The 26081-nt window shown below is 37.5% G+C and overlaps 1 protein-coding gene across 7 annotated transcripts in view; it reads right to left on the reverse strand.

Annotated features, from left to right (window-relative positions):
• The window catches only part of CCDC141 (coiled-coil domain containing 141), a 235072-nt gene that overhangs the window by 98103 nt on the left and 110888 nt on the right, over positions 1 to 26081 (reverse strand). For all 7 annotated transcript variants that reach the window (XM_032356082.1, XM_032356079.1, XM_032356080.1 and 4 more), the window contains one exon: positions 21314 to 21430. In XM_032356082.1, the coding sequence (XP_032211973.1) occupies positions 21314 to 21430 (117 nt within the window). The remainder of the gene's footprint in view (positions 1 to 21313; positions 21431 to 26081) is intronic.

Genomic DNA, 26081 nt, shown 5'->3' on the forward strand with positions numbered 1-26081 from the left:
TTGAATGACTAAGTAACAATAGACCTATAGAGTTTCTGCATAATCATAACAATAAATGAGAAAGAATGTATATAATAAAAGGTTTTAACCTTGTAACTTTAAACTTAGTGCTATAAAATTAAAATTTTTAAATTAATATTAAAATTAATTTTTAAATTAATTAAAATTAATATTTAAATTTTAAAATTTTAAAATTTTGTATTGATGCCTCCCAAATCTAAAATTTAACTTCTATTTTCCAAATTACTTCATTCATTCAATGAGTATTGTGTCAGGCTGTGGAAGATACAATAACAAATAAAGTCTTTACTATTATACTCCTTAAATGAGTAATACAGCAATCCATCATGAATTGAAAACTGTCCTGTTTCAATGTTGAATATCATTAGTCTTAATTCATAAAGATGAAATTAAGACATTTCTTTCTACTTCATACTTTCTTCACATTATCGTGTCAGGGAGATAAGCCACTGATTTAAAAGGGAAGCAGAAATTTGGCAGGAGGGAGAGAAACCTGAAAGTATAAAACTCATCCAGTTTTTTTCCAAAAATTTTTCTTTTCAAGATTTTTCTTTATTTATTTGTGTGTGTGAGAGAGAGAGAGAGAGAGCAGGAAAGGGGGGAGTGTCAGAGGAAGAAGCAGACTCCCTGCTGAGCAGGGAGCCCAATGCTGGACTCATCCCAGGACTCCAGAATCAGGACCTGAGCCGAAGGCAGTCATTTAACTAACTGAGCTACCAAGGTTCTCCTGAAAATTTTTTTAATATTTTGTTCATTCATTTGAGAGAGAGAGATAGCACAAGCAAGGGAAAAGGCAGAGGGAGAGGGAGAAGCTGACTCCCTGTTGAGCTGGGAGCCTAATGTGGAGTTTGATCCCAGGACCCTGGGATCATGACCCAAACCAAAGACAGATGTGTTTAACTGACTGAGCCACACAGGTGCCGTCCATATTTTTCTATACATTTATATGGTTGTCTTTAACTTTCTTTACAAACTTTTTATAACCATATTTATAATATGTATATTCTTTATTGCAGGAAAAGCCCTTACCTTTAACGATGTGTAAGAAATCACTTATCTCCTACAAAATCTAGTCAAAGGTAGAATTTCTTCAACTCATCTCCTTTCATACAGGTTCAGTTTTCAGCTAATCACTATGCATATGATTGGGATTCTCTCTCCATACTTTCTATACTCAATAATCTATGAATCAGCAACAAAAATTATACTGGGATAGATACTTCATAACTCTCCTATACTATAGACAGCGTAATCTCAAAAGCATTATGTAACAAATCTTAAGAACACCTAACTAACGCAAAATAGATCATTGTAAGTACAAATGGAAAACTAAACAGTGTTCAGTGGAAAAAAAATAAATTCTGATTTAGTAATCTGGGGAGATCTTTTATAGGACCTAAATTATGGGTGAGACCTTCAACTGATGAGTGTAATGTAGGACCGGGGAGAAGGCAAAGTGCTGGTTTGAGCAGAAGAGACAGCCTGAGCAAAAGAACGTAGGCAAGGTTGTTGGTTAATACTACCAAGGAGATGAAAAAGATGATCCTAGATCATAAGGAGACAGAACTATCTAAATTGGAAAATTAATAAGTACTTTTCATAGGAAGTGATGTCTGAGCTAAGGCCTAAAACAAAAGGGTAGGCATTACTTGGTAGAAGTGGAGTAGAGGTGGGGTGGGGAGTGAAGAGTGAGCCCATGGACAAACATCCAAAAGAAAGCTGCTCAGTCCCAGATAGAGAAGAGTGGCCAGAATCAAAGACATAGATTTATGAATAGGACTCTTCAGAAAGGATTTTTGAAAGCAAAGCACTATTCACTAAATAGCAGTGTGGTAAATGAGAAGAGGAGCAAGCTAAGGGCAAAAATGGAGGGATGAGCCTTGATTCCTATAATAGCTGGAGAATGAAAAGTTCACACAGAGAAAGGAAGAGGAGAAGAAATTATACAAGCCAAACCAGGAGGGTCTTCCTTAGAATTGTACAAGACAGCCAAATGCAATGAATTATCCTCATTTTCAGACAACTTGAAAATACTTGAAAATGAACAAGTATTTTCATTTTCGCCTGGATGACTGCGCCTGGATGGCTCAGTCAGTTAAGCGTCTGCCTTCAGCTCAGGTCATGATCTCCAGGTCCTGGGATCGAGCCCCATATCAGGCTTCCTGCTCAGCATGGCGTCTGCTTCTTTTTCTCCCTCTGCTCCTCCCCCTGCTTGTGCTCTTTTGCTATCTCTCTCTCAAATAAATAAATAAAATCTTTTTTAAAAAAATAGAAAATGAACAACAGAGCAAAAAATACTATTGTGTCAATGTTAAATTTATTGGGTATAAAATTGGAACATGGCTATAGAAGAAACCATCCTAGTCATTAGGTTATCTGTTGATATTTAGGGTGAAAATACACAACAACTTAATGTTCACAACTTATTTTGAAATGATTAAGCTAACTGAAATAAGTCAAGCAGAGAAACTCAACTATGATATGGTTTCACTTATTTGTGGAACATAAGGAATAGCATGGAGGACATTAGAAGAAGGAAAGGAAAAATGAAGAGGTGGGGAATCAGAGGGGGAGAAAAACCACAAGAGACTCTGGACTCTGAGAAACAAACTGAGGGATTAGAGGACAGGGAGGTGGGGAGATGGGTGAGCCTGGTGGTGGGTATTGTGGAGGGCATGGATACTAAGGAGGAGAACTGGGTGTTATACACAAACAATGTATGTTGGAACACTACATCAAAAACTAATGAAGTACTATATGGAGACTAACATAACATAAAAAAAGAAATGATTTAAGAAAAAGTATATACATGTAAATACATAATGAGAGACAGAGAAAGGAAATGTCCTAAAATTTTAAAATTGATGAAGTCTATTTGGACATTCTTTGTACTATTTTTTCAAATTTTCTATGTGGAGTTTCCAAACTAAAAGTTAAGGAAGAAGATAGGTGCCTGGGTGACTTAGCTGGTTAAGCGTCTAACTCTTCAACTACAGCTCAGGTCATGATCTTGAGGTCCTGGGATCAAGTTCCATGGTCAGTGGGGCATTTGCTTAAGGATTTCTCATCTCTCCCTTGCCCCTCCCTTGCTTCTCTTACATAATTAAATAAATCTTTTAAAGAGTTAAGGAAGAGAAGTAAATACTGTTAATAATAAAAAGTTAAGGAAAAAATAAAAGGGAATTCTATGAAACTAAAACAAAACAAAACAAAACAAACCCTACAAAAACTCAATGTTTGAAGGCAATAGGAAAAGTCAATCATTGAGTATAAATAGATACACTCATACAATGGAACACTCTCTGGCAAAAGTATCAGAACAGTGCCTATATACTACTATAGAAGAATAGCCAAGTAATAAAAATAAGACACAAAAGGGTAAGCTCAGTAGGCCACTAATGAGGTAAGGAAGGGACAAAATAAGAATATATAGCTGTATTTGTTTAGATGACATAAAGAAACTAAGCACATAATTAAAAAACTAATAATAGTGGTTATTTTTTACTCAAGTGAGGGGAATTAGGTAGGTGAAAACAGAAGTTTTTATAGGTTTTTCTATGTCCCTTTAATATTTTTTAGGAGATTTTATTTATTTATTGAGAAAGAGAGAGAATGAGAGAGTGCAAGCATGAGAGGAAGAAGGTCAGAAGGAGAAGCAGACCCCCCCTCTGAGCAGGGAGCTTAATGTGGGACTTGATCCAGGGACTCCAGGATCATGACCCGAGCTGAAGGCAGTTGCTCAACCAACTAAGCCACCCAGGTGCCCTTAACAATGCAAATATATTGGCCAAAAAGTAAATTAAATGCACTGAAAAGCAAAGACATGCAACTCACGAAATAAATAAAGAAAAATCATACGATAATCTCAATAAATGCAAAAAGAGGTATCAATAAAATTCAGTGTCCATCTATAATTTTTTTAAGAATCCAAAATGTAGCAAATGATAGATGCAAAAACCAAACCAAAAAACTAAAAACTTAAGAAACATCATACTTAATGATAAATCTTTCTATTTAAAGAAATCTTTCTTTCTATTTAAAGTCAGAACAAAACAAATATGTCCTCTACCACTGCTGCTAGTCTTCATGTTACTGGAAGTCTTATCCAGTGTAAGCACAGAAAATAAATAAATAAACAAGCAAATAAATAAATAAATACATAAATGTATTAGAAAGGATGAACACTACTGTCATCATTTGTAGATGTATGATTTTCTACATATAAAACCAAGAGAATCTAGAAAAATAACTTAAATCAGTAAGAGTTCATCAAAGTTGCTGTATACAAGATCATATAAGAAAATTAATAACATTCATATATAGCAACAATAGTCAATTATTACAATCAATCAAAAGATACAGATCTTGTAATAAAGATCCCATTTATAATTCTTCACTCATTTAACCAACAAACATTTATTTAGCAGGCCTATTCTATACCAGGCATTCCCCTAAACCCTTCTTCTAGATCAGGAAAGTTAATAGTAGACCAACAAGGGAGTTCCAATATTAGTGATGATGGTGGCGTGCCACTATTTTATTTTGCTTATAACCAATACACATGATAAATCAGTATATTACCTAGCATGTTATAAAGTGATGAAATTGAAGAATAAAGACAGGTAGAACACGGTAAGGGACTTAAGGTTTCCATATGGATGGGAGTTCTGTGCACTATGAAACATGATGGTCAGGGGTAGGCCTCTTTGATCAGTGAGGTATGAGCAAAGACAGGAAGAAATGGAGTGAGTGAGTCACATGGGTCTCTGGTGAAAGAACTTCCCAGGCAGATAGTATAGCTAGAGTGAAGGCCCTCAGGTAGGAGTCTTCCTGCCTGGTTGGAGGAAGGACAAGGAAAAGAGTACAGTGGAGTGTGGATGGAGGAAGCAGGAGAAGAAGAGGGGTGTGGTGGGAGCAGAGCAGGGCAGAGGTGATTGTAATCACAGAGTCGTTTATTCTAAGAGAACTGGTAAGCCTAGGAGTGATATATTCTGACTTAACTTAAAAAAACAAAAATAGGAATCTATTCCATTTTCAATTGCACAAAAACCCATAAGATATCTAGAAATAAACCTAACCAAAGATACTATAGAATACTTATGAAAGAAATTGAAGATGACACAAAGAAATGGAAAAATGTTCCCTGTTTATGGGTTGGAAGAACAAATATTGTTAAAATGTCTATGCTACCCAGGGTGCCTGAGTTGGCTCAGTTGGTTAAGCGTCTGCTTCAGCTCAGGCCATCATCATGGAGTCCTATATTGGGCTCCCTGCTTAGTGGGGAGCCTGCTTCTCCCTCTCCCTGCCACTCACCCTGCTTGTACCCTCTCTAATACTGTCAAATAAATAAAATCTTAAAAAAAAAAAGTCTATGCTACCCAAAGCAATCTATATATTTAATGCAATCCCTATCAAAATACCAATAGTATTTTTCACAGAGCTGAAACAAACAATCCTAAAATTTATACGGAACCACAAAAGATCTCAAGTACCAAAGAAAGCAAAACTGGAGGTATCACAATTCTGGACTTCAAGTTATATTATAAAGCTATAGTAATTAAAACAGTAGAGTACTGGCATAAAAATAGACACAGAGATCAACAGAATAGAACAGAAAACCCAGAAATAAACCCCCAATTAAATAGTCAGTTAATTTTGACAAAGAAGGAATGAATATCCAATGGGAAAAAGACAGTCTGTTCAACAAACAGTGTAGGAAAAACTGGACAGCCACATGCAGAAGGATGAAACTGGATGGGTTTCTTTCACCATACACAAAAATAAATTCAAAATGGATTAAAGACCTAAAACCATAAAAATTCTCGAAGAGAACACAGGAAGTAATCTCTCTGACATCAGCTGTAGCAACATTTTTATAGAAATGTCTCCTGAGGCAAGGGAAATATAAGCAAAAATAAACTATTGAGACTACATCAAAATAAAACTTCTGCATAGTGAAGGAAACAATCAACAAAACTAAAAGGCAACCTATGGAGTGGGAGAAGATATTTGCAAATGACATGTATGATAAAGAGTTAGTACCCAAAATATATAAAGAACTGATACAACTCAACACCCAAAAATCAAATAATCCAATTTAAAAATGGGCAGAAGACCTGAATAGATCTTTCTCCAAAGAAGACATACAGATGGCCAACGGAGCCATGAAAGGTACTCAACATCACTCATCATCATGGAAATGTAAATCAAAACTATAGTGAACCTAGATGTCCATCAACAGATGAATGGATCAAGAAGATGTGGTATATATACACAATGGAATACTATGCAGCCATCAAAAGAAATGAAATCTTGCCATTTGCGACAACATGGATGGAACTAGAGCGTATCATGCTTAGCGAAATAAGTCAAGCAGAGAAAGACAACTATCATATGATCTCCCTGATATGAGGAAGTGGTGATGCAACATGGGGGCTTAAGTGGGTAGGAGAAGAATAAATGAAACAAGATGGGATTGGGAGGGAGACAAACCATAAGTGACTCTTAATCTCACAAAACAAACTGAGGGTTGCTGGGGGGAGGGGGTTTGGGAGAAGGGGGTGGGATTATGGACACTGGGGAGGGTATGTGCTTTGGTGAGTGCTGTGAAGTGTGTAAACCTGGTGATTCACAGACCTGTACCCCTGGGGATAAAAACATATGTTTATAAAAAATAAAAAATTAAAAAAAAAAAACTATAATGAGATATCGCCTCACATCTGTCAGAATTGCTAAAGTCAAAACCACAAGAAACCAAAAGTTTTGGTGAGGATGTAGAGAAAAAGGGACCCTGTGACACTGTTAGCCAAACTATGGAAGCAGCCCAAGTGTCCATCAGTAGATGAATGAATAAAGATGTGGTATATATATATACAATAGGGTATTATTCAGTCACAAAACAGAATGAACTCTTACCATTTTCAACAACATGGATGGAGCTAGAGAATATAATGCAAGTCAAATAAGCCAGTCGGAGAAAAACAAGTACCATATTATCTCACTCATCTGTAGAATTTAAGAAACAAATGAGCAAAGGAAAAAAAAAGAGAGAGACAAACTTAGAAATGGACTTTTAACTACAAAGAACAAACTGTTGGTTACCAGAGGAGAGTGGGTAGGCAGATGGGGGAAATAGGGGATGGGGATTAAAGAGTACATTTATCATGAGGGGGAAAAAAACCATAAAATAAAAAAAATGAAACATAAACATAAACAAAGCATAAACATAAAAACATGTATTTAAAATTGTTGGCAAATAGCAAGTAGTCATGAAAAGCTACAAAAATAAAAAACAAACCAAAAGAAATAAAACCACTGGGCTGTCATTGAGAATACATGGAAGAGGAGGACTACAGAGGCAGGGATGTGAGCACAGGGATTCGTGTGGAGTCTACCATATCAGCCAGGCAAAACATGCAAGTGGCTCAGTCCCCAGGACAATGTTGGAGATGGTGAGAAATGATAGGGTTCTGGACCTATTTAGAAGATACAGCCCAGGTGCCAATTCCTCTGAGGAAGTAAAAGCTCTTTTGATCTGAATTGCTGCAAGGATTGAATGCCTTTACCAAGATGGGGAAACTAGGTGGAAGAGATTTTGAGCGGGAAGATGAGAAATTCTGTTCATGAGATCTTGTTGACTGTCTCTCTGGAAAGGCTGCACTTGGACTCCTGAAGTCAGTACTCACCACCCGCCTTTGCCTGCACACACATACACACACACTCACATTCTCCCACCCGCACATTCCTATACACACTCAAGCACTCTCACACATCTACATAGACACTTACACACTAATACTCCATTAGCAAGTGCTCTCATGGATTTCTCCCAAATACATTCCCAGCCTCTGCAATGAGAACAGCCTTTTCAAAAGGACTATGAAGGAAAGAGGCTTAAAGTTGCCCGTTAAAAAAAATAAGACCATAAACTAAAGTAGCAAGAAGAAACCAAATACCCAGGATTTTTTCATATATATTTAAAAATGTGCAGGCATGTGTGTAATCTATCAGCCAGTGGTTCTTCTTGTTCCTGGAATGCAGCGAAGCAAAATGACTGCCCAAGCCAGCTACTGTGTAAGGTAATGCTGCTCAGCAATCCCAGAGTACAGGAATGTCTTCAGTGGTTTGAAGCCCTTAACATATGCCCTGGAACACTCAGTGTTCAAAAGTACCGCACAGTGGTAAGTAAGGTAAGATGTGACAGTATTTTTCAAAATGTGAGGGTTTGGGTAGAACAAATATACATACCAGTGACATCAGACACTGTGATCATATTAATATCATTTGCGATCATATTAACATCACTGTGATCATATAAACATCATTTGTCATCTTGGACAATTCATACAAAGGGAGAGGTGCCTAACCCTATCTCAATACTCCCTAAGAGCCCCTTTGTGAGTAGTTTCTTTAAATCATTCTTGGTCTGGATTCCCAGGGACTTACTCTACCACGTGAATGAAAATCTTTAAGTGTTGTTGTTGCTGCTTTAGAGAGAGAGAGCTCAAGTGGGGATTTAGGGGGCTGGAGAGGGACAGAAGGAGAGGGAGAGAAAGAATCTTAAGCACTCTCCACATCCAGTGTGGAGGCCCATACAGAGCTCAATCTCATGACCCTGAGGCCAAGACCTGAGCTGAAATCAAGACTCAGACACTTAAACGACTGAGCCACACAGCCATCCTTCTTTAAGTGTTTTTTATCACTTGCATATGGAATCTTAAAAAAAAAAAAAAAAGTCAAATTCAGAAACAGAGTAGAAAAGTGGATGCCAGGTGCTGGAGGATAAAGGGAGAGATTGGTAAAACAGGTGGCAAACTTTCAGCCATGAGATGAATAAGGACTGAAGATCTAATGTATAACGTGAAGATTATAGTGGACAACACAATCATATAATTGAAAATTGCTAAGAAGGTGGAATGTAATTTTTCTCACACACACAAAAAGACAAATATGTGAAGTGATGGATGTGTTAATTGTATGGGTATAATCTTTTCGAAGTATATATGTATATCAAATCATCAAGATGCACACTTTAAATATCTTTCAACTTTATGTATCAATTGTATCTCAACAAAACTGAAAAAGAAGAAAGAATTGAAACCTCTCAATTCACAATGCAGTGAATCTCTGTGTTGCAAACACTAGGTTTGTGAAGAATTCACCCTGTACACTCTTTCTGTGATTGTGTTCCCCATCAATGCCCTATTACCATTATAGGATATGCTAGATTTCAGCTTTAGAAGACAAAGTGATGTTTGGTACCAAAGGGTATTTATTACACTAAGTGAAGTTGGTCAGACAGAGAAAGACAAAACCACATGATTTCACTTACATGTGGCATCTAAAAAACAAAACAAAGGAAAAAACAAATTATAAATACAGAAAACAGAAACAGACTCAGAAAATATACAAAACAAACTGGTGATTGCCAGAGGAAATAGGGGTGGGGAATGAGCAAAATAGTGAAGGGAATTAAGAGGTACAAACTTTCAAAGAATTCAATGAAATAAAGGAAAAAGCAAAACAATACAAAACAAAACAGTTGCTTTATCTTTAATAGTAGGTAAAACTTAGAGGCAGCATTGGGTTTGGCAACTCTGCAAATTGCAAATTGGGGTGTTTGGGTGGCTCAGTGGGTTAAAGCCCCTGCCTTCAGCACAGGTCACGATCCCAGGCTCCTGGAATCAAGCCTTGTATTAAGCCCCTCATCAAGCCCCGCATCGGGCTCTCTGCTCAGCAGAGACCCAAAACAGAAGTCACCTGCAAGATATTTCCCCTCCCGCCTTTTGTAAAAAAAAAAAACAAAACAAAAAAAACACAAAATAACAAAAAACAAACAAACAGAAAAACTCTAAATCTATTAGAGACATTATCATAGATGTACTAAAGGAGGAGATAGAGGTGAGCATTATCAAAAGATGGGGAGATCTGGCCAGCACCAGAGAAAAAGCTGGATGGGAGAGGAAGCATGAGGAGATGGCTGGTCCTCTTAGGGCAGTGCCATGTGGAAGTCCCAGGTTTCCCCAGGCATGGCTGTGAATTCCCTCCCAGGAGACTGCAAGCTGGGCCATCCCAACTTCCAGTGCCCAAACAGAAACAGAAGCAGCAGAGCCACTGAAACCACAGTCTCCACAAAGCCTGAGACAATGATTGTTTCATAGGGAGTCAGAGTAGACTGATGAGTAGAGGGACCTCCAGATACCATGGTGCTGCAAGAGCCCAAGGACACTTGCAAAACCCTGAGGAAAGGGAACTTCAATTACCACAGGGACTGGATATCCCACCAGTCAGAGGATGGGAGCTCAGAATCAGGCTTACGTTGATTAAAAAGAAAAAAAAAAAAAAGTAAAAGCAAACAAGCAATGCTTAATGTGAAAGTATTATAGTTTGTAGGCTCAGATTCATACATTACTCAACATAATTGTAATTTTCGTCAAAGATTCCAGGCACCCAAACTGAAGTGGGATGAGAAGAGGAAAAGGGAGATAGGAGGTAAGAATGGACTCACACCAAGAAGTCATCTGACCTGAAGGGAGAGAGGAAGAGAATGAGGCTCTAACATGACCCACATGAAGTTTCTAATGTGATGGCTGAAGGACTGCAGCATCTTTAGCCAAGGAAGAAAATGAAAGGGTTTGAAGGAGAAAGTAATGATCCTAGCTGAGTTAGAAGAGCTAGTATGAGGTGTATATGTAAATCTTCAACAGGAACTTGTAAAAAGAAGACTGGAGCTGAGAAATGATATATGGGTTGGAAATTTTTTTTAAAGTCTAGAAATCACCAAGATAAAAGTGACGTTGTCATCATGGGATTAGATAAGACCACATGAAGAATGCAGGAAACAAGAGAAGAGCCACAGATTAAGCAGGATAAGCAAAGGGAGACTGGAGGAAGAAATGGCATTGAGCAAGATTTAGAAGAAACCATTCCAGAGATGGAAGAACTAGAGAAAACAGTGTCTCAGAATCAAGTGCATAGAGAGAGTCCATTCCTTAGTTACTTGAGAAAGAGCAGTTTCTCATAATGCAAGTAAAGGATTAGTGGAGGAGCAGAGAAGGCAGGGGGCAGAAAATGAAGTAGTTGCATTAGTATCCTGGGGCTGGTATAACAAGGTACCACAAACGGGGTGGCCTGAACAAAAGAAATGTACTCTTTCACACTTTTGAAATCTGGGAGTCAGAAGTCAAGGTGTAGGCAGAATTGGTTCATCCTGAAGGCTGTGAGGGAAGCACCTGCTCCCAGCCCCTCTCCTGGCTTTGTCAATGGCCATTTCCTGCCACCACCACCACCACCACCCTCCATGTGTCCTCACAATATCTTTCCTCTGTGTGCGTCTGCCTCTGAGTTCAAATGCCCCTTTTAAAAAGCCACCTAGAACTAGCGTCTACCCGCATGACCTCATCTTCACTGTTTATACCTTGTTTCCAAAAGAGTACACATTCTGAGATTCGGGATGTTACGCCTTCAACACAGAAAATGTTAGGAAGGACAATTCAAGCCATGACAATAGCCAAGGAAAAGGTGGAATAACGTCTTCAGGGTTGAGCCACAATGTTTTTGTTTTCAATTTTGTGAGACTAAAATGTAACTGAGGGAAGGTTGTTAGGGCCAATTTAATGTTAAAACCTGTTTAACTATTAGGGCCTGCTTAGCCAGAGCAACTCCATATTGCCTAGGTAGCCATATTGTTTTTTACACCCACGGACTTCATTCCGGGAATAAACGCCCCAGTAGTTCCTGGTATAGTTCAGGGTATCGATTCCAGAGTAAACGCCTTAACAATAGAAGACACCATACCTTGGGTCTGCGGTTATGCCCTATAAAACCAGCCTGTGAGATCGGGACGGGGTCGCTCTCTTCGGAGGCGGCCCTGGCCAGTCAGTCTGACTTCTAATGCTTGGCATAGAATAAAGCTCTACATAACTTTCACTTTGTCTCAGTCTCATTCCTTTGATAACAGACCCCAACAAGGTGAGAAGGGGTAACTGAAAAATGAAGAGAGATTCAAATGGAAGAGATGGGAAAGGTGGGACCTGGAATGGTGGATGGAGGCTGAGATTTGAAAACGAGAAGAGTTGGAGAAAAGGTGGGAAGGAGACAAGGCAAGGAAGAAAAGAGTCAAGCAATTTCACCTTTCATGGCCCCATAACTCCGATGTTAAGTAAAGGCTGGCTGGGAGTTTTAAAAGAGGATAAAATTTTTACACTGGTGATTATGGGGGATGGAGCAGGGAATTAAGAGATGATAAATAAAGAAATTCGTGAGGCTAACTGATAATAGATCATTTCCTTTTAAAATAGATCTAATCAGAAAAATTATGCAAGTGCTTCATCTTTTTTCTGAAGTAGAAATAGAGGAAACGGGTGATTGAGTTACTCACAACTCAACTGCTGCAGAATACGAGGAGGGAAGCCAGGAAAAGGCAAAAGGAAAGGGGTTGCCGGAAGAGCAGGGTCAGTAATGCTTTGGAACCAAAGCAGTCACAGGACTGAGACCATGAAGTAAAGGGCTTTGGAGTGATGAACACCATGGAGATCTATGGCCACAGTACTGAAAGTCTCCGAGAGAATGCTGAAGTAGCACAGAAAAGTTGTAGAGATTAAAGGCGTAAGAATGTTGAGCTCTAAGAAATCCATGTTTTGTTTGTATTTAAGGGCTGATAAAAAAAACAAAGAGACAGAGGAAGAGAGGAAGAGGAGGAGGTTAGATGGAAGGAAGGAGGAGGGAAGGGGAAAAAAGGGAAACGAGGGAGGGGGAGGGCTGGGGGTGGAAGAAAATGTACAAAGAATTATTGTAAAAGCCATAAGTAAAAAAGAGAGAGGCAGCTTTCTCTAAGCAGCTAAACTTAACGAGCTGGTGAAGATTCTGTAAACAAAATGGCAGCAGGTAGTTTTAAATCTAGTGATCATGGAATACAATGTTCTTCATTTGCTTCCTTAACTCATCCCCTTCTTAGATGGGCATAAACATTTCTGAGGGACTTTCTAAATCAAATTTCCCCTGGAAATGAAAGCATATGGTTCACTAAGCTTTAAATTAACCCACAAGTTAAGGCTACAGTAAGTTTACCAATGTGAAGATCCCATCACATTGCACATTTTCCCAATGCTTGCAGGCAAATGCAATATTATTTATACTGATTTTGCCTATTAGTAATGAAATTGTTTCTAATTTATGTTCTGTGAAAAGTGACATCTGCTTTTAATTGGGAAGTTCATTAAAAAATCAGACAAGTAAAACAAATTATTCACTAAAATGAAGACAGAGGAATTGAAATGCACTAATGCAGGTGCCTTTACTGTTTGGGGACTCACTTAATTTCTGCCTTGAGACATTTAAGATCCAGACCTCACTTTATTTTTTAAATTACATAAAAGAAACAAACTCTGCTTCATTTTATGTATTTTCATTATAATCATCAGAGATGCTATATGCTGATTTACTGAAGCAATATGTTTTATAGTGGTTTTACCATTTTCTCCCATACCTTTAGTGAAAGAATTTGGGGGTGTAATGAAAGTTCGGATTGCAGTGTAGTCAGCTTCTTTATATACGTTAATATTTGCCACAATGGGAAGAAAAATGATGTATAAAATATTTACATGGTGTAATGACATGCAATCATTAAAAAACAGGTTTAAGGGACGCCTGGGTGGCTCAGTTGGTTGGACGACTGCCTTCGGCTCAGGTCATGATCCCAGAGTCCCGGGATCGAGTCCAGCATAGGGCTCCCAGCTCCACAGGGAGTCTGCTTCTCTCTCTGATCTTCTCCTCGCTCATGTTCTCTCTCACTGTCTCTCTCTCAAATAAATAAATAAAATCTTAAAAAAAAAAAAAACAGGTTTAAAATATGCATTTAAATGGAAAAATGTGAGATGCCTGGGTGGCTCAGCCGGTTAAGCATTTGCCTTCAGCTCAGGTCATGATCCCAGGGTCCTGGGATTGAGTCTCACATCAAGGTCCCTGCTCAATGGGAAACTTGCTTCTCCCTCTACCTGCTCTGCATGCTGCTCCACCTCATTGTACTTTCTTTCTGACGAATAAATAAATAAAATCTTTTAAAAAATAAATAAAAATAAATGGAGAAATGCTTATGATATCATGCTAATTGGAAAACTCACACTGCAAAACAATACATACACAATTTTATATATATATATTATATGCATATGTATATAATATATATAATTATACATATACACATATGTATAATTGTATATAAAAACACACGTAGAGTATATTATACACACATACATAGTTTGGGGATACTCAATTTTATATATGTTTTATATTTCCTTCCCATTTCCATACACATCCACACAGTACAGGTGATTTTAACTTTCTTTACTTTTATGTATTTTCTCATTTTTCCAAAATAAAAATGTATTATGTAATCAGAAAAATAAAACAATAAAGATATTTTTATTTAAAAATTCTTTTTAAAAATTTTATCTATTTGAGAGAGAGAGCATGCATGTGTGAGAGTACAAGCAGAGAGAGGGGGCAGAGCCAGATTCTGTGCCAGTGTGACCAAGGCGGTGCTCAGTTTGGTGGGGGAGGTGGAACACAGCGCTCAGGAACAATCCTGCCACCCTAAGATCATGACCTGACCTGAAACCAAGAGGATAAATTTCAACTGACTGAGCCACCCAGGTGCGACCTTAAACATATTTAAAGAGTTACTTCTTGTAGTGGTTCTATTAATGAGAATTATGCATTTATCATATTCAAATAAGCAAGCAAGAGATTCTGCTTTACTTCCTTATCTTATAGTTAAAATAGTTATAAATATTTTGTAAATCTAAACTTGGCTTTTCTTCTAAATAAAGTTTATGTGGGACCTAAGCAGTGGTATTTTTTTAAGATCTCCAAATAATATTATTTAAAGGAACCTGAGGCCAAGATCACAAATCCAATTTATTAAATCATTCAGCAACAACTGCAAAATATTTTCAATGACTTGGAAAATCGGATTATATGATGTATCATGGAAGATGGTTTTAATCTTGAAGCTGAGGAATGTGAATTCTACTATATTAAAACATTGAAGATGATGTTTCTGTACACGTCAGAATACCAAAGATTATTGTTAATCAAGGACTTTATAAACAATATATAGTCATTTGGGAAATTAAGGAGAATATGGACATACATGAAATAGATGGTGAAAACCTCTAAGTTAGTGTCAGTTCAAATCTTGTGGGGAAATTTGTTAAAATGCGGACTCTGACACAATAAGTTTGGTGGTTAGAGTCTGGGGTTCTGTATTTCTAAAACTTCCAGATGCCACTGCTGCTGTCTGGGGACCACACATTGAAAAACACAGCTGTAAGTCTCTTTTAAGCCTTTAACGTGGCAGTTAAAGGTTAACAGTTAACATAGCACTTTACCTAAAGTTTCATCAAAATTGCAATAACTTTCTAAATGACTTTTCTGTCTTCGATATCACTCTCTCTCATTCTGACTTTTCACAGTTTCCAAGGTAATTTACAAAAATGCAAATCAGCTTAAGCCATTACTACACTTGGATGGTACCTCATTGCCTGTCATGCTTCTAACCCAAATGCTTCAGGAGCCAGGCATATAATGTAAATAAAGTGAAGCAAAGGTGGGAGGGGAGGTAGTAAGGAGGAATGGTAGGGACTGTGGGAAACTGTAGTGCATGTGTCTTTTAAAGGGAAATAGCTCCAGACAAGTGTTGCTATGTCTGTATGGAAAGGTGAGGCTGATATTGCCGGATCTCCCAGTTTTTTTAGAAGGAGAAGAAATCTGGGTTGCTTTTTTGATTAAAAAACATCACCATTCTAAAAATGACAGTAAATTTCCTTTAAAGATTGATTGATTGATGGATGGATGGATTGATTTTATAGAGAAAATGAGTTCAGGGAGGAACAAAAAGAAAGAGAAACTTTAGCAGACTCTTCCCTGAGCTCAGGGCCCACATGAGGCTCCATCTCATCACCCTGAGATCATGACTTGAGCCCAAACCAAGAATTGACACTTAACACACTGCACCACCCAGGGGCTCTAACAAAAAAATTAAAGAAAAAAAAAATCCTGATGCCCCAGACTACCTGGAATCTCTGGGCACAAGATCCAGACTTCAGTATTTTTTCAAAGCTCCCGGGTGATGCTAGTGCACACCAACTACAAAGGGTCTGAAAGTGAACCACGGTTTGAAGCAATATTAGTGAGAGAATTAAAGGTCCACACAGTGGTATGAAAATTACTTCAAACCAAAAACATCTGAACAAGCAGCAGCCACAGAAATATTACCTAAACTTAAACAAAGTCTCCTGAAAATACAACTACCATTGGCCCTCTTCTCAGGGAATTTCCTAACTGAAAGAAGACTGACCCCTACCAGCATAAAGTACAAATTCAGCTGCCGTTAACTCTTCACACTGGGAAGAAGACAGACTGCCCATTTCATTAGCATCAAAAAGCCCAATAGAACCTTGCATACTCATTGAGACCCTAAACCCCCAAACCTTTTTTTTTAAATTTATATATATAATCATCAGCTTCTGGCTATTCCACAAATTTCCCATTACTGGGACCTCCCATGCATGTATGAAAATAAACCTTGTCTTTACTCCTGTTAATCTGTTTGTTATCCATCAGTTTGCAGGCACTGAATCACTGGACACAAATTGGAAGAGGAAAAGTTCCAAATGTACTTCCAATACAAGTTCATTCCTGAAAGCAATTTTTATATGAACATTATTTCTGATGTGTGGAAGAAGGAATGATTACACCTTCTCAAAATAGATAATAAGGAAGTGTTTGTTTATATATTATTTTAATACATCCTAAATCTAACTTTGAGGGGCACTTGGGTGGCTCAGTGGGTTAAAGCCTCTGCCTTTGGCTCAGGTCATGGTCTCAGGGTCCTGGGACAGAGCCCCGCATCTAGCTCTCTGCTCAGCAGGGAGCCTGCTTCCCCCTCTCTCTCTGCTTGCCTCTCTGGCTACTTGTGATTTCTGTCAAATAAATAAATAAAATTAAAAAAAAAATAAAACCAATTTTGAGCTTCAAAGTTTGAATTCAAGCCTTGGGGAATCAAATTAATACATGATAAAATCTAATGGCATTTAAGGTTTTAAGCAAAGGATGGTTTATAATCATCAATATCTGCTATTTCTTTATCTGCTACAGATGTAAAAGGAAAATATTTTTCATATTTAGTAAAGAAAATATAATGATTTTCATATTTAATCAAAATATAATTTATCAAAATATAATATTTTTCATATTTAGTAAAGAAAATATAATGATTTAACATAATTTATTCCTAGACAAAGGTTGTAACAAAAATTCTTTTAGTTCATTTTTCAACACATTCTGAAAAAGGCATTACATTTATTAAAAGATAAAAAGTTTTCTAGGGGCGCCTGGGTGGCTCAGTGGGTTAAGCCTCTGCCTTCAGCTCAGGTCATGATCCCAGGGTCCTGGGACAGAGCCTTGCATCTGGCTCTCTGCTCAGCAGGGAGCCTGCTTCCCCCACCCCTCTCTGCCTGCATGTGATCGCTCTCTCTCTCTGTCAAATAAATAAATAAAATCTTTTTTAAAAAAAGTTTTCCATATTTCGTATTTGAGTAAATTCCAGTAAGAAATAATAGAGGCATTTTCAAAATGTATTTTAAAAATCTTACTGCTTAAAAAATGAGACAATACAGAACAGCTCCCTGCTGTTCAGTTTAGCTGGGGGGGGAGCAGAAACACCTACTTGCCAGTGTTACCAGATTATTTATATTTATAAGTGTTTCACTAATGAATCGCCAGCTTGAGGCCTTATTCATGTGTAAAATCTCCTTTGAAAGACACACTCCCTCTTCCTCTCCTCATACTCACACCCAAACAAAATTCCAGAATGTAATATGCTGTTTCTTATTTAAGGTCATGTAAAAGTTGAATCTGTCTGTAAGAACAAGGGACAAGATGGTTGAAAAAGCACGGATGAAAAGTATTTGAACATTTACCCCATCCATGGAAAAAGAAAAGCAGCATTTTTGAACAACCATTAAAATGTGGGTGTTTTTGTAGTATTTTTTATTTTATTTATTTATTTATTTATTTATTTATTTATTTTTTTAAGATTTTTATTTATTTATTTGACAGACAGAGATCACAAGTAGGCAGAGAGGCAGGCAGAGAGAGGAGGAATCAGGCTCCCTGCTGAGCAGACAGCCCGATGCGGGACTCGATCCCAGGACCCTGAGATCATGACCTGAGCCAAAGGCAGAGGCTTTAACCCACTGAGCCACCCAGGCGCCCCATAGTATTTTTTAATCGAATTTTCATGCCTTCTCCTTATAGGCGAGGAAGGTAAGGCTCAGAGAAGTCAAATGTTCCCAAATTTACATAGTAAGTGACAGTAGGGATTTAAGCCAGTTCTTTTCCCCCAATGTGGATGTAACCTATTATAACGTTATTATTTATTTTTAGAAAACTTGCTCATCTAGGTGGGAAGAGGTTCGTAAAGATAGCTAAGGAAAGCATTTAACCAGCAACATCTGGTAGGTCCTTCCAAAGATCCTAATACTGTAAATAGGACTGGTTTTGTGGGCAAAGCACCCATGTCATCACACAAGACCCTGAATTTAGAAGATGTGAATGCTTGGTTTAATGCTCTGCTGTTGCTGTATTGAAATTTCAATAATTTATTAAGAAAATCCTCCATATTTTCATTTTACACTGGATCCTACATATTAGGTAGCTGGTCCTTCCTTTAAAGGCCAACAAAGTGAGAATAAATTTTGTAGATACGAGAACTTTCCTTGAGGAACCACAGTGGTTGGCTCTCAGTGTCAGGGGCATATGGCTTAGAATAGAATAATGGCAGATACCATGAGAGGAGATATGCCAGGCGAGAGCTTTCTGGGTGTGACGCTTTCTTTCCCTTCCTGTTTAGTTAGTGCTTGTGAATGTACCTTTTTCAGGACAGAAGATAGTAGCTGCAGTCCAGTAGCATCCAGAGGGAAGAAACAACATCAGGCTATCACAAGAATCTACCAGATAGATAGCTAATGTATGAGAGGTAATCAAACTGACCTGTTTCTTAGTGAGCCCTCTCCAACTCTCACTAAGTGAATGGGATAGAACATACCCCAGGGAAATGGGTCTTGGAACAAAGTGGGATTGAAAGTCCAATCAGTGGGAGATCCTCCAAGGGATCCCCTCCTTTATATGTATCTGGGGTAGAAGGTAAAACCACAAATGGCTGAGCCCTAATTATAACAATAGAAGCTCTGCACTCAGGGGCACACAGCCTCCCACCAGAAGAGGACAAGCTGGAGTACCAGCTGTCATACCTCCCATGCCTTACCAGTCAAAATTTCTGATATCCCAAGGGAATACTAGCTCAGGGGAAAATAACATCTGATGAACATAAGCAACACACTGAAATGCATGAATCAGAGGAAGTAGAATTAAGGCACTGGATAGCTCAAACAGCTAATGTGTGAATAAAGTACACCTTAAGATACAAGGTGAACATTAGATAAATGAAGCAGGTAAAAACAATTATGAAGCAGAATCAGTGTGAGGTACTGGGCATGAAAAATGGGGAACCACTGAAGTGAAGAAACTTGGCAAGAGAGCTGAATAACAGAAAAAGTGTGACAAGAAAGTCAGTGAGCTAGAAGGTCAAGTATTTCAGAAGGAATAAAGAAATAGGACCCTGTTAAAATTATGAAGGATAGAAGTAGAACATTAATATCTATACAACAGAACTTGCCAAAGTCCTATTAGAACTGAGGTTAGATGTCAACATATAATTTCTCCAGACTATGAGATTTTCCTCAGGGCTATGAGAAACCATGCCCAGCTACAGGTAATATAACCCCAAATATAACTAAATTATGCAAGCAAACCATTTTTGTTTGTTTTAAAGAAGGCAACAATCCTGTGCAATTCAGGTCATCTCTTATGCTTAGCATGTAGGGATTTTGATAGAATTTTCACTGATAAAACAAGTTTGACACCCACAGAATAAACTGCTGTTTAACCTTAATGAAAAAAATTAATCTCCTAAACAGATAAACTAAATGTTAAAAAATTTTAAAGAACTTTAAAAAATCATCAGTCATAGCAATCTTCTGTAATTGCATCTTTAATCAATCTGGCAAATATTCATACCAAACAGATAAAATGCCCGCGTATACTGCAGTGCTCAGAGAGAGGCCATAAACAAACAAACAAAAGCATCATGATTCCTATGATATTTCTGTCCAGATAAATGCAGTTTACTGCTTCCCCTGCCTGCCTGTACCCCAGCCCCTGCCATATCCCATCCTCTCAAATATGTAAATATTTATTTGTCTTCCTTATTTTCAACCTTCATCTAGTCATGCTGGTCCATTGTTTTACAGAGCTTCAAAACTTGGCTGTACCTGCAACTATCAACCACTCAAGATACTAATAATAGAAACTTCTCTTAAGTCTTGATACTGATTAGTTTTCACTGTTCCTATTCAATCTAATACAAATGGACTTTTGATTCCTTAGAGATCAAAATGGAGCACTTGTAAAGAACTTTGGTATAGACCCCACATATACAAATAAGTCAATTGCCAAATAAGAAGACACAGTGGGAGAGGAGCATCTCCACACAGCCCCTCTGCTCAGCTTGCTTTCAGTAGTTCATGATTCCATTCTTCACATTCCACATACCTACAAGTGGTTGACTGGCTGGTAGCCATAACTTTTTTGCAAAATGAAGAAATGTGAAGCAAGTTAAGGAAATAGGGAAAAGTAAATGGGAACAGCAAGAAAACTATACCTGGAAATCATAAAATTAATAGCACAATGAGACCTCAGTGTAGAAAAAAAAATTTTTTTTTAGAAAGCTGGTAGAATATAGATTTACAAGCTTTGGGTCTGGAGTTAGATAAGACCTGAATCAAATTCCAACTCTGCCACTAACAAGATGTATTACATTGGTCAAGTATTTTGCATCTCCAAAATGTTTGTTTTGATCTATAAAATAATGCATGCCCCTTAGGGGTTTTGTGCTAATTTAGATAATGCATCTCTTATATTTAATATGGTATTTAATAGATAATAACTACTCAAAAGAAGATAGTTATTATTATTGTAGAGGCTGTTTTGTTCCTTATTACTCTAGAAGCCCAGTCAGTAGGTAGTGGTATTAGCTAATACTATGAGAATCTTCTCTTTGTAAATAGTGAATTATTCAGAGAGGGTTTTAGTACTTCTCTACATTACCTACAGAAACATATTTTTTTTTAAAGTCCATGCATTTTAAAATTATTTTTAATGTGTCTCTTACCTTTGCTTGTATTATCAGTTCCTCATGTTTACAGATTAGTTCCTCATTGTCTGAAAGTGATGAACCTAGACTTTGTTCCTGTAAATCTCTTAAGGTTTTCTGAAACCAACACGTAACCTAGGTAAGAAGCAACAAAGAGAGATCAAATTTCAAGTGATTAGAATAAGTAAATCAAAATTCAAAAATATTTCCTTAACTTGTTCAAAACTTAAGCTATTTCAGCTTCTTTCTACATAAGCTCATCTCACATATTAAATTAATATGACAGGTTTGTTTTTTCTTCATTTCAATCTACATAAGAGAGAAAAATAAAGTAATCCCCCAAAGCATGAAAATGATTTATCAGTTCAGTAGATTACATGGAATGAAAGAAATAATTCAAAATCTCCTAACAATGAAGAACAAGAATAGATTCCCACAGTCTATAAATCATGCATTCTTTTAGAATATAAATCTTCCCTGGATAAGAATATGAATCTGAGTACAATTACATAAACATACATGAGGATATTAGACAGCATATGTAGAATTATATTTCCACTATAAAAAGACAATATAAAAATATTTCAGCAATGCAATTGCTATAATTGTTGAAAATCTGTAATCAGAAAATAAATGGAGAAGTTATTAAAATTCTACTGATATTATAAATAGCTAAGGGCATGACTCACATTCATTTAGACTTGATTTACAATACATGATTTACTCAGTGTTGAAACAACAAATAACAAAGGCCTTGAAAGAAGCTGTGCATTTTTAAATGGTAACGTAAGTGGACATGAAGCCCCTGGATGCAGATTCTTTATTTCAGTTAAATCAAAGAGAGTTTTACTTGCAAATCCTACACAGTGCTATCTCCATAATCACATCACAGGTACTGATCCTTAAGAGCCCACAACATACTAGACAGTTTGCTACTACTTGCTTTTTGGGCATCATCTCTATTTCTCTCAACAACTCTCTAACAAGTATGATATCATCATTGCAGAGATGAGGAGAGGTGAAGCAGCTTATCCAGGGCCATATAGTAAGTGGCAGAGCCAGGTTTGTCTCCAAACCTACATTATTCCAAAATACATGCTCTTTTCACTGTGCCGTGCTGCCATCTTAGGTAACCCAAAGTCTTAAAGCCCTGGCCTTCAGGAGGAATTACGTCAAGACTGAAGAATGAATCCTGGCATCCCATTCAAAATGGTGTGTGGTGCCCAAACAAATGTACTATGTTTTTTTCCAGCCCAGGTTGTCTTGCCTCCAACCACCTCGGGATTTCTCTGAACTCTTATAACATAGAGAAATGTGCAAAGCAGGTGGTCAAAGAGAAAGCTAGTTAGTCCTGAAGCTCCACATAGTAAATGTACACCTCCCTTCTCACCACACACACACCACACAAAAGTCAAGTTAGGGGTTACTTAGAATAGAACATTCCATTATCATTACAAGGCTGATATCACCAAGCTGATTATGAGATCAAATAATATACCAACACTTAGCATTTTTCAGCATGGAATAAGCAGTACAATTTGGGGTAAGAGGGTTCCTCCAACTTTCTGCTAACTGGAAATCTTTGCTAACCAGCATTTTCACCTACCGTCAGTGCAATTAAAAAATAATGGTAACTCTGTAGCAGTTTTCATATGAAATATACTTGATTTTTTTTAGAATACTTGGCAACCTGTACACAATATAAACATTTGCCAATCTCTATATCTAAAGTATTATATAGGTATAAACAGTTTTTTGAAGATAATCTTTCTGTTATCCCAATCAGAACTAGGTGTTATGTACAATATGCATATTAGAACACAAAAAGAGTATTTTATCAAGATCTATAAAGTTTATTCACTAACTTATTTAATTTTTATAAAAGTAGTTTCTCACAAAAGATGCAGTGAACTTATATAAAACCACATCCAGAGGAATGATTTAAAGGTTTCATCAAAGAAACATGGATCATGAATATAACTAAGTTTAAGAGAGCATTTACTAAGTACTGGGAGTGAGTTTTATTTATTCTTAGCTAACATGGGAGGAACTCACAAATCTCAAGAATGCTTTAATAGGGAAAGTTAATATAGAATCTGAGTGAATAAAAAAAACGAGTACAAACAGGTGTTTGCTAATCTCTGAAAACAGGTGAGAACCCTGAACCCTCAGATAATCCTGTTCAATTTTGTGAGTCAAAGACTTGTCATCTGGCGCATGCCAGCAGTGATGAAAGCTGGCGAGGAGTGAGTTGTTTTGATTTTTAAAAGGCATCTACTGACCTCATCCCCTAGATTTGGCAAATACTTTTTCAACCCCCAAAGGATACTATTCCTGTACAGCAATACTATTCCTTATAAGAGAATGTAGTTAAAGATCTATGTTGGTATTCCGTGTATTCTGATCACATACCTTCCTGATAAAGCATGCTGACTCTTTAGATCTACACATTTTTACTACCAAATACACCCTGGAAGGATACATAAAAACAAGTTGGCATAAAACTCAGAAGTAAGTAGTTCATCGTCAGGATGTTACTTCTCATCATGAGGCATCACATACATGAGTAGTCTTTTAGATCAGATTTACTGTGTAGTGCTGTGGCATACGCATAGGATAGGCTCTCAGAGTCCTTCTGATGTAAAAGCACGACACCCTAAGTTACTGAGAGTGTGTCAACCATAATATTCTGGCACCTAATAATTAGTCATTGCATTCCACAAGTAGCTACTGCAGACAGCTGCTTAGATATTCCAAGAGCACTTTTTATAAGTATTTAAATTAAATCTGCTGCTGTTCAAAAGCCTGAGTGATAAGAACAGTAAATGATGCATCAGGACATTCTGTAGAACATGATCCTTGCAAAAAGATGGGAACATAAGCCAAGGGTTCAGGGGATGCAGAAAAGAAGGGAAAAAAAAAAAAAAACATTCAAAGTATGCCCTGGAAATCGATTCTGGGCAGTGATAGATTAAGGAGAAAATTAGAACATTTCTCCTCTCTTCTCAGTTCCTACTTTTCAGCTCCAACTAAGCAAAGTGTTCATGATCATTCCACCAGTTTGACATGACATTCTAGGTACTCAGTGCCCAGTGGAGATAGAACAAAGATAGAGAAGGGATGGAGATCTTTCTTTGTGGGGAGAAGGTGAACACCTATCAGAGAATAAAGGAAGATAGAAAGAGAAAGGAAGTCAGTAAAGATTCAAAGCAGAAGCAATTAGGAATGTTTAATGAAAACCAAGAGCTGCCTTGGAAATGAGAAAGAATTGCCAGAAAAACTCACTTAAATGCTGTATGTAGACCTGCAAGATCCTATATGGTAGCCACTAGTCACACATGACTATTGAGTACTTGGATTGTACCAAGTTCAAAGTCAGATGTGCTCTAAGTATAAAATACACAGCAAATTTCACAGACTTTGTATAAAAAAATAATACAAATACTTGTTAAGGATATTAGTACTGATTAAATATTAAAGTATTATTTTAAATATATTAGTTAAATAAAATGTATTATTGCTTTTTACTTTTTATATGACTTTTCACTTTTTTAACGTGGCTACTAGAAAATTTCAAATCATATATGTGACTTGAGTTATATCTTTACTGAACAGTTCTGTCATTCAAGGATATTTAGACTATCCATATTGGTTAAGTGAAGATCTAAGGACTGAGTTTTAATTAAGGGCAATTTAAAATGGCAGAGTCAAAAGAATGGTTCTGAATTGGTAAGCATTTATGGACCACTGAGGGGAGGATAAGGAACTTTGACACTTCCAAAGAAACCCAATAGTTTAGTAAAGGAGAGATCTGATGGCAGCTTTAAGGAGGCAGAGGCAACAACAGGGCCTCTCCACACTTTTTTCTTTATTTATTAGATGAGACTTAAGCATTTTTTGCAGGCACAGTGACTGAAGATACATGAAGGAGAGTGGATCCAGAACATACCAGGAAGAGAGGAAAGGTTGGAAGAGGGCTGGTTTGTGTTTATTGGACAACCCATCCCCACTTCAACACCCTGCTATGAGATAAAATGAAGGAAGTAAGAGAAATGAACCCCTCCTCTTTGGCAGAAAGAGTTCAGGGACTACCTTAGGCAGGTTACAAGTTACCTCATTCAATCTTTACATCCCTCTTCTGTGGAGAGATTTTCTTTTTCAGCAGATTAGGAAACACACCCAGCAGGAGTGTTATGAGTTTAGCAACTTGCTTAAGGTCACACAACCAATAAGAGGAAAATCCCACAGACAGAAATGTCATGGTCAGAATTCACACTTTCTTGTTTAATGTTTTTCTTCTCATCACCTCCATCTGCAGAACCAGAGGATTCCAGGGGAGAGGAATGGTTCTTATCAGGCTATTTTATGAACATTTTTTTAAATTTTATTTATTTGATAGACAGAGATCACAAGGAGGCAGAGAGGCAGGCAGAGTGAAAGGGGGAAGCAGGCTTCCTGCTAAGCAGGGAGCCCGATGTGAAGCTCGATGCCAGGACACTGAGATCATGACCCGAGTTGAAGGCAGAGGCTTTAACCCACTGGGCACCCAGGTGCCCCTTTACGAACATTCTTAAGATAAAAACCAAAATGCAACACCATAGTTAAAAAGTCTAATTCAGAAAAGGTTTCTGCGGACTACCACTGGGGCTCAGTGGAAATATTGCCTTCAAGAGCACAGGTGTGGGTCAGGCCCATTAGTAGACTTGCCTGAGAAGAAAACACCAGCTATGGGCAGAGGCAACAGCAAGTGCAAACTGAGAATTCCGAAGATTGGACTAATACATGG

Source organism: Mustela erminea, chromosome 8 (genome assembly GCF_009829155.1).
Source record: "Mustela erminea isolate mMusErm1 chromosome 8, mMusErm1.Pri, whole genome shotgun sequence".
Lineage (NCBI taxonomy): Eukaryota > Metazoa > Chordata > Mammalia > Carnivora > Mustelidae > Mustela > Mustela erminea.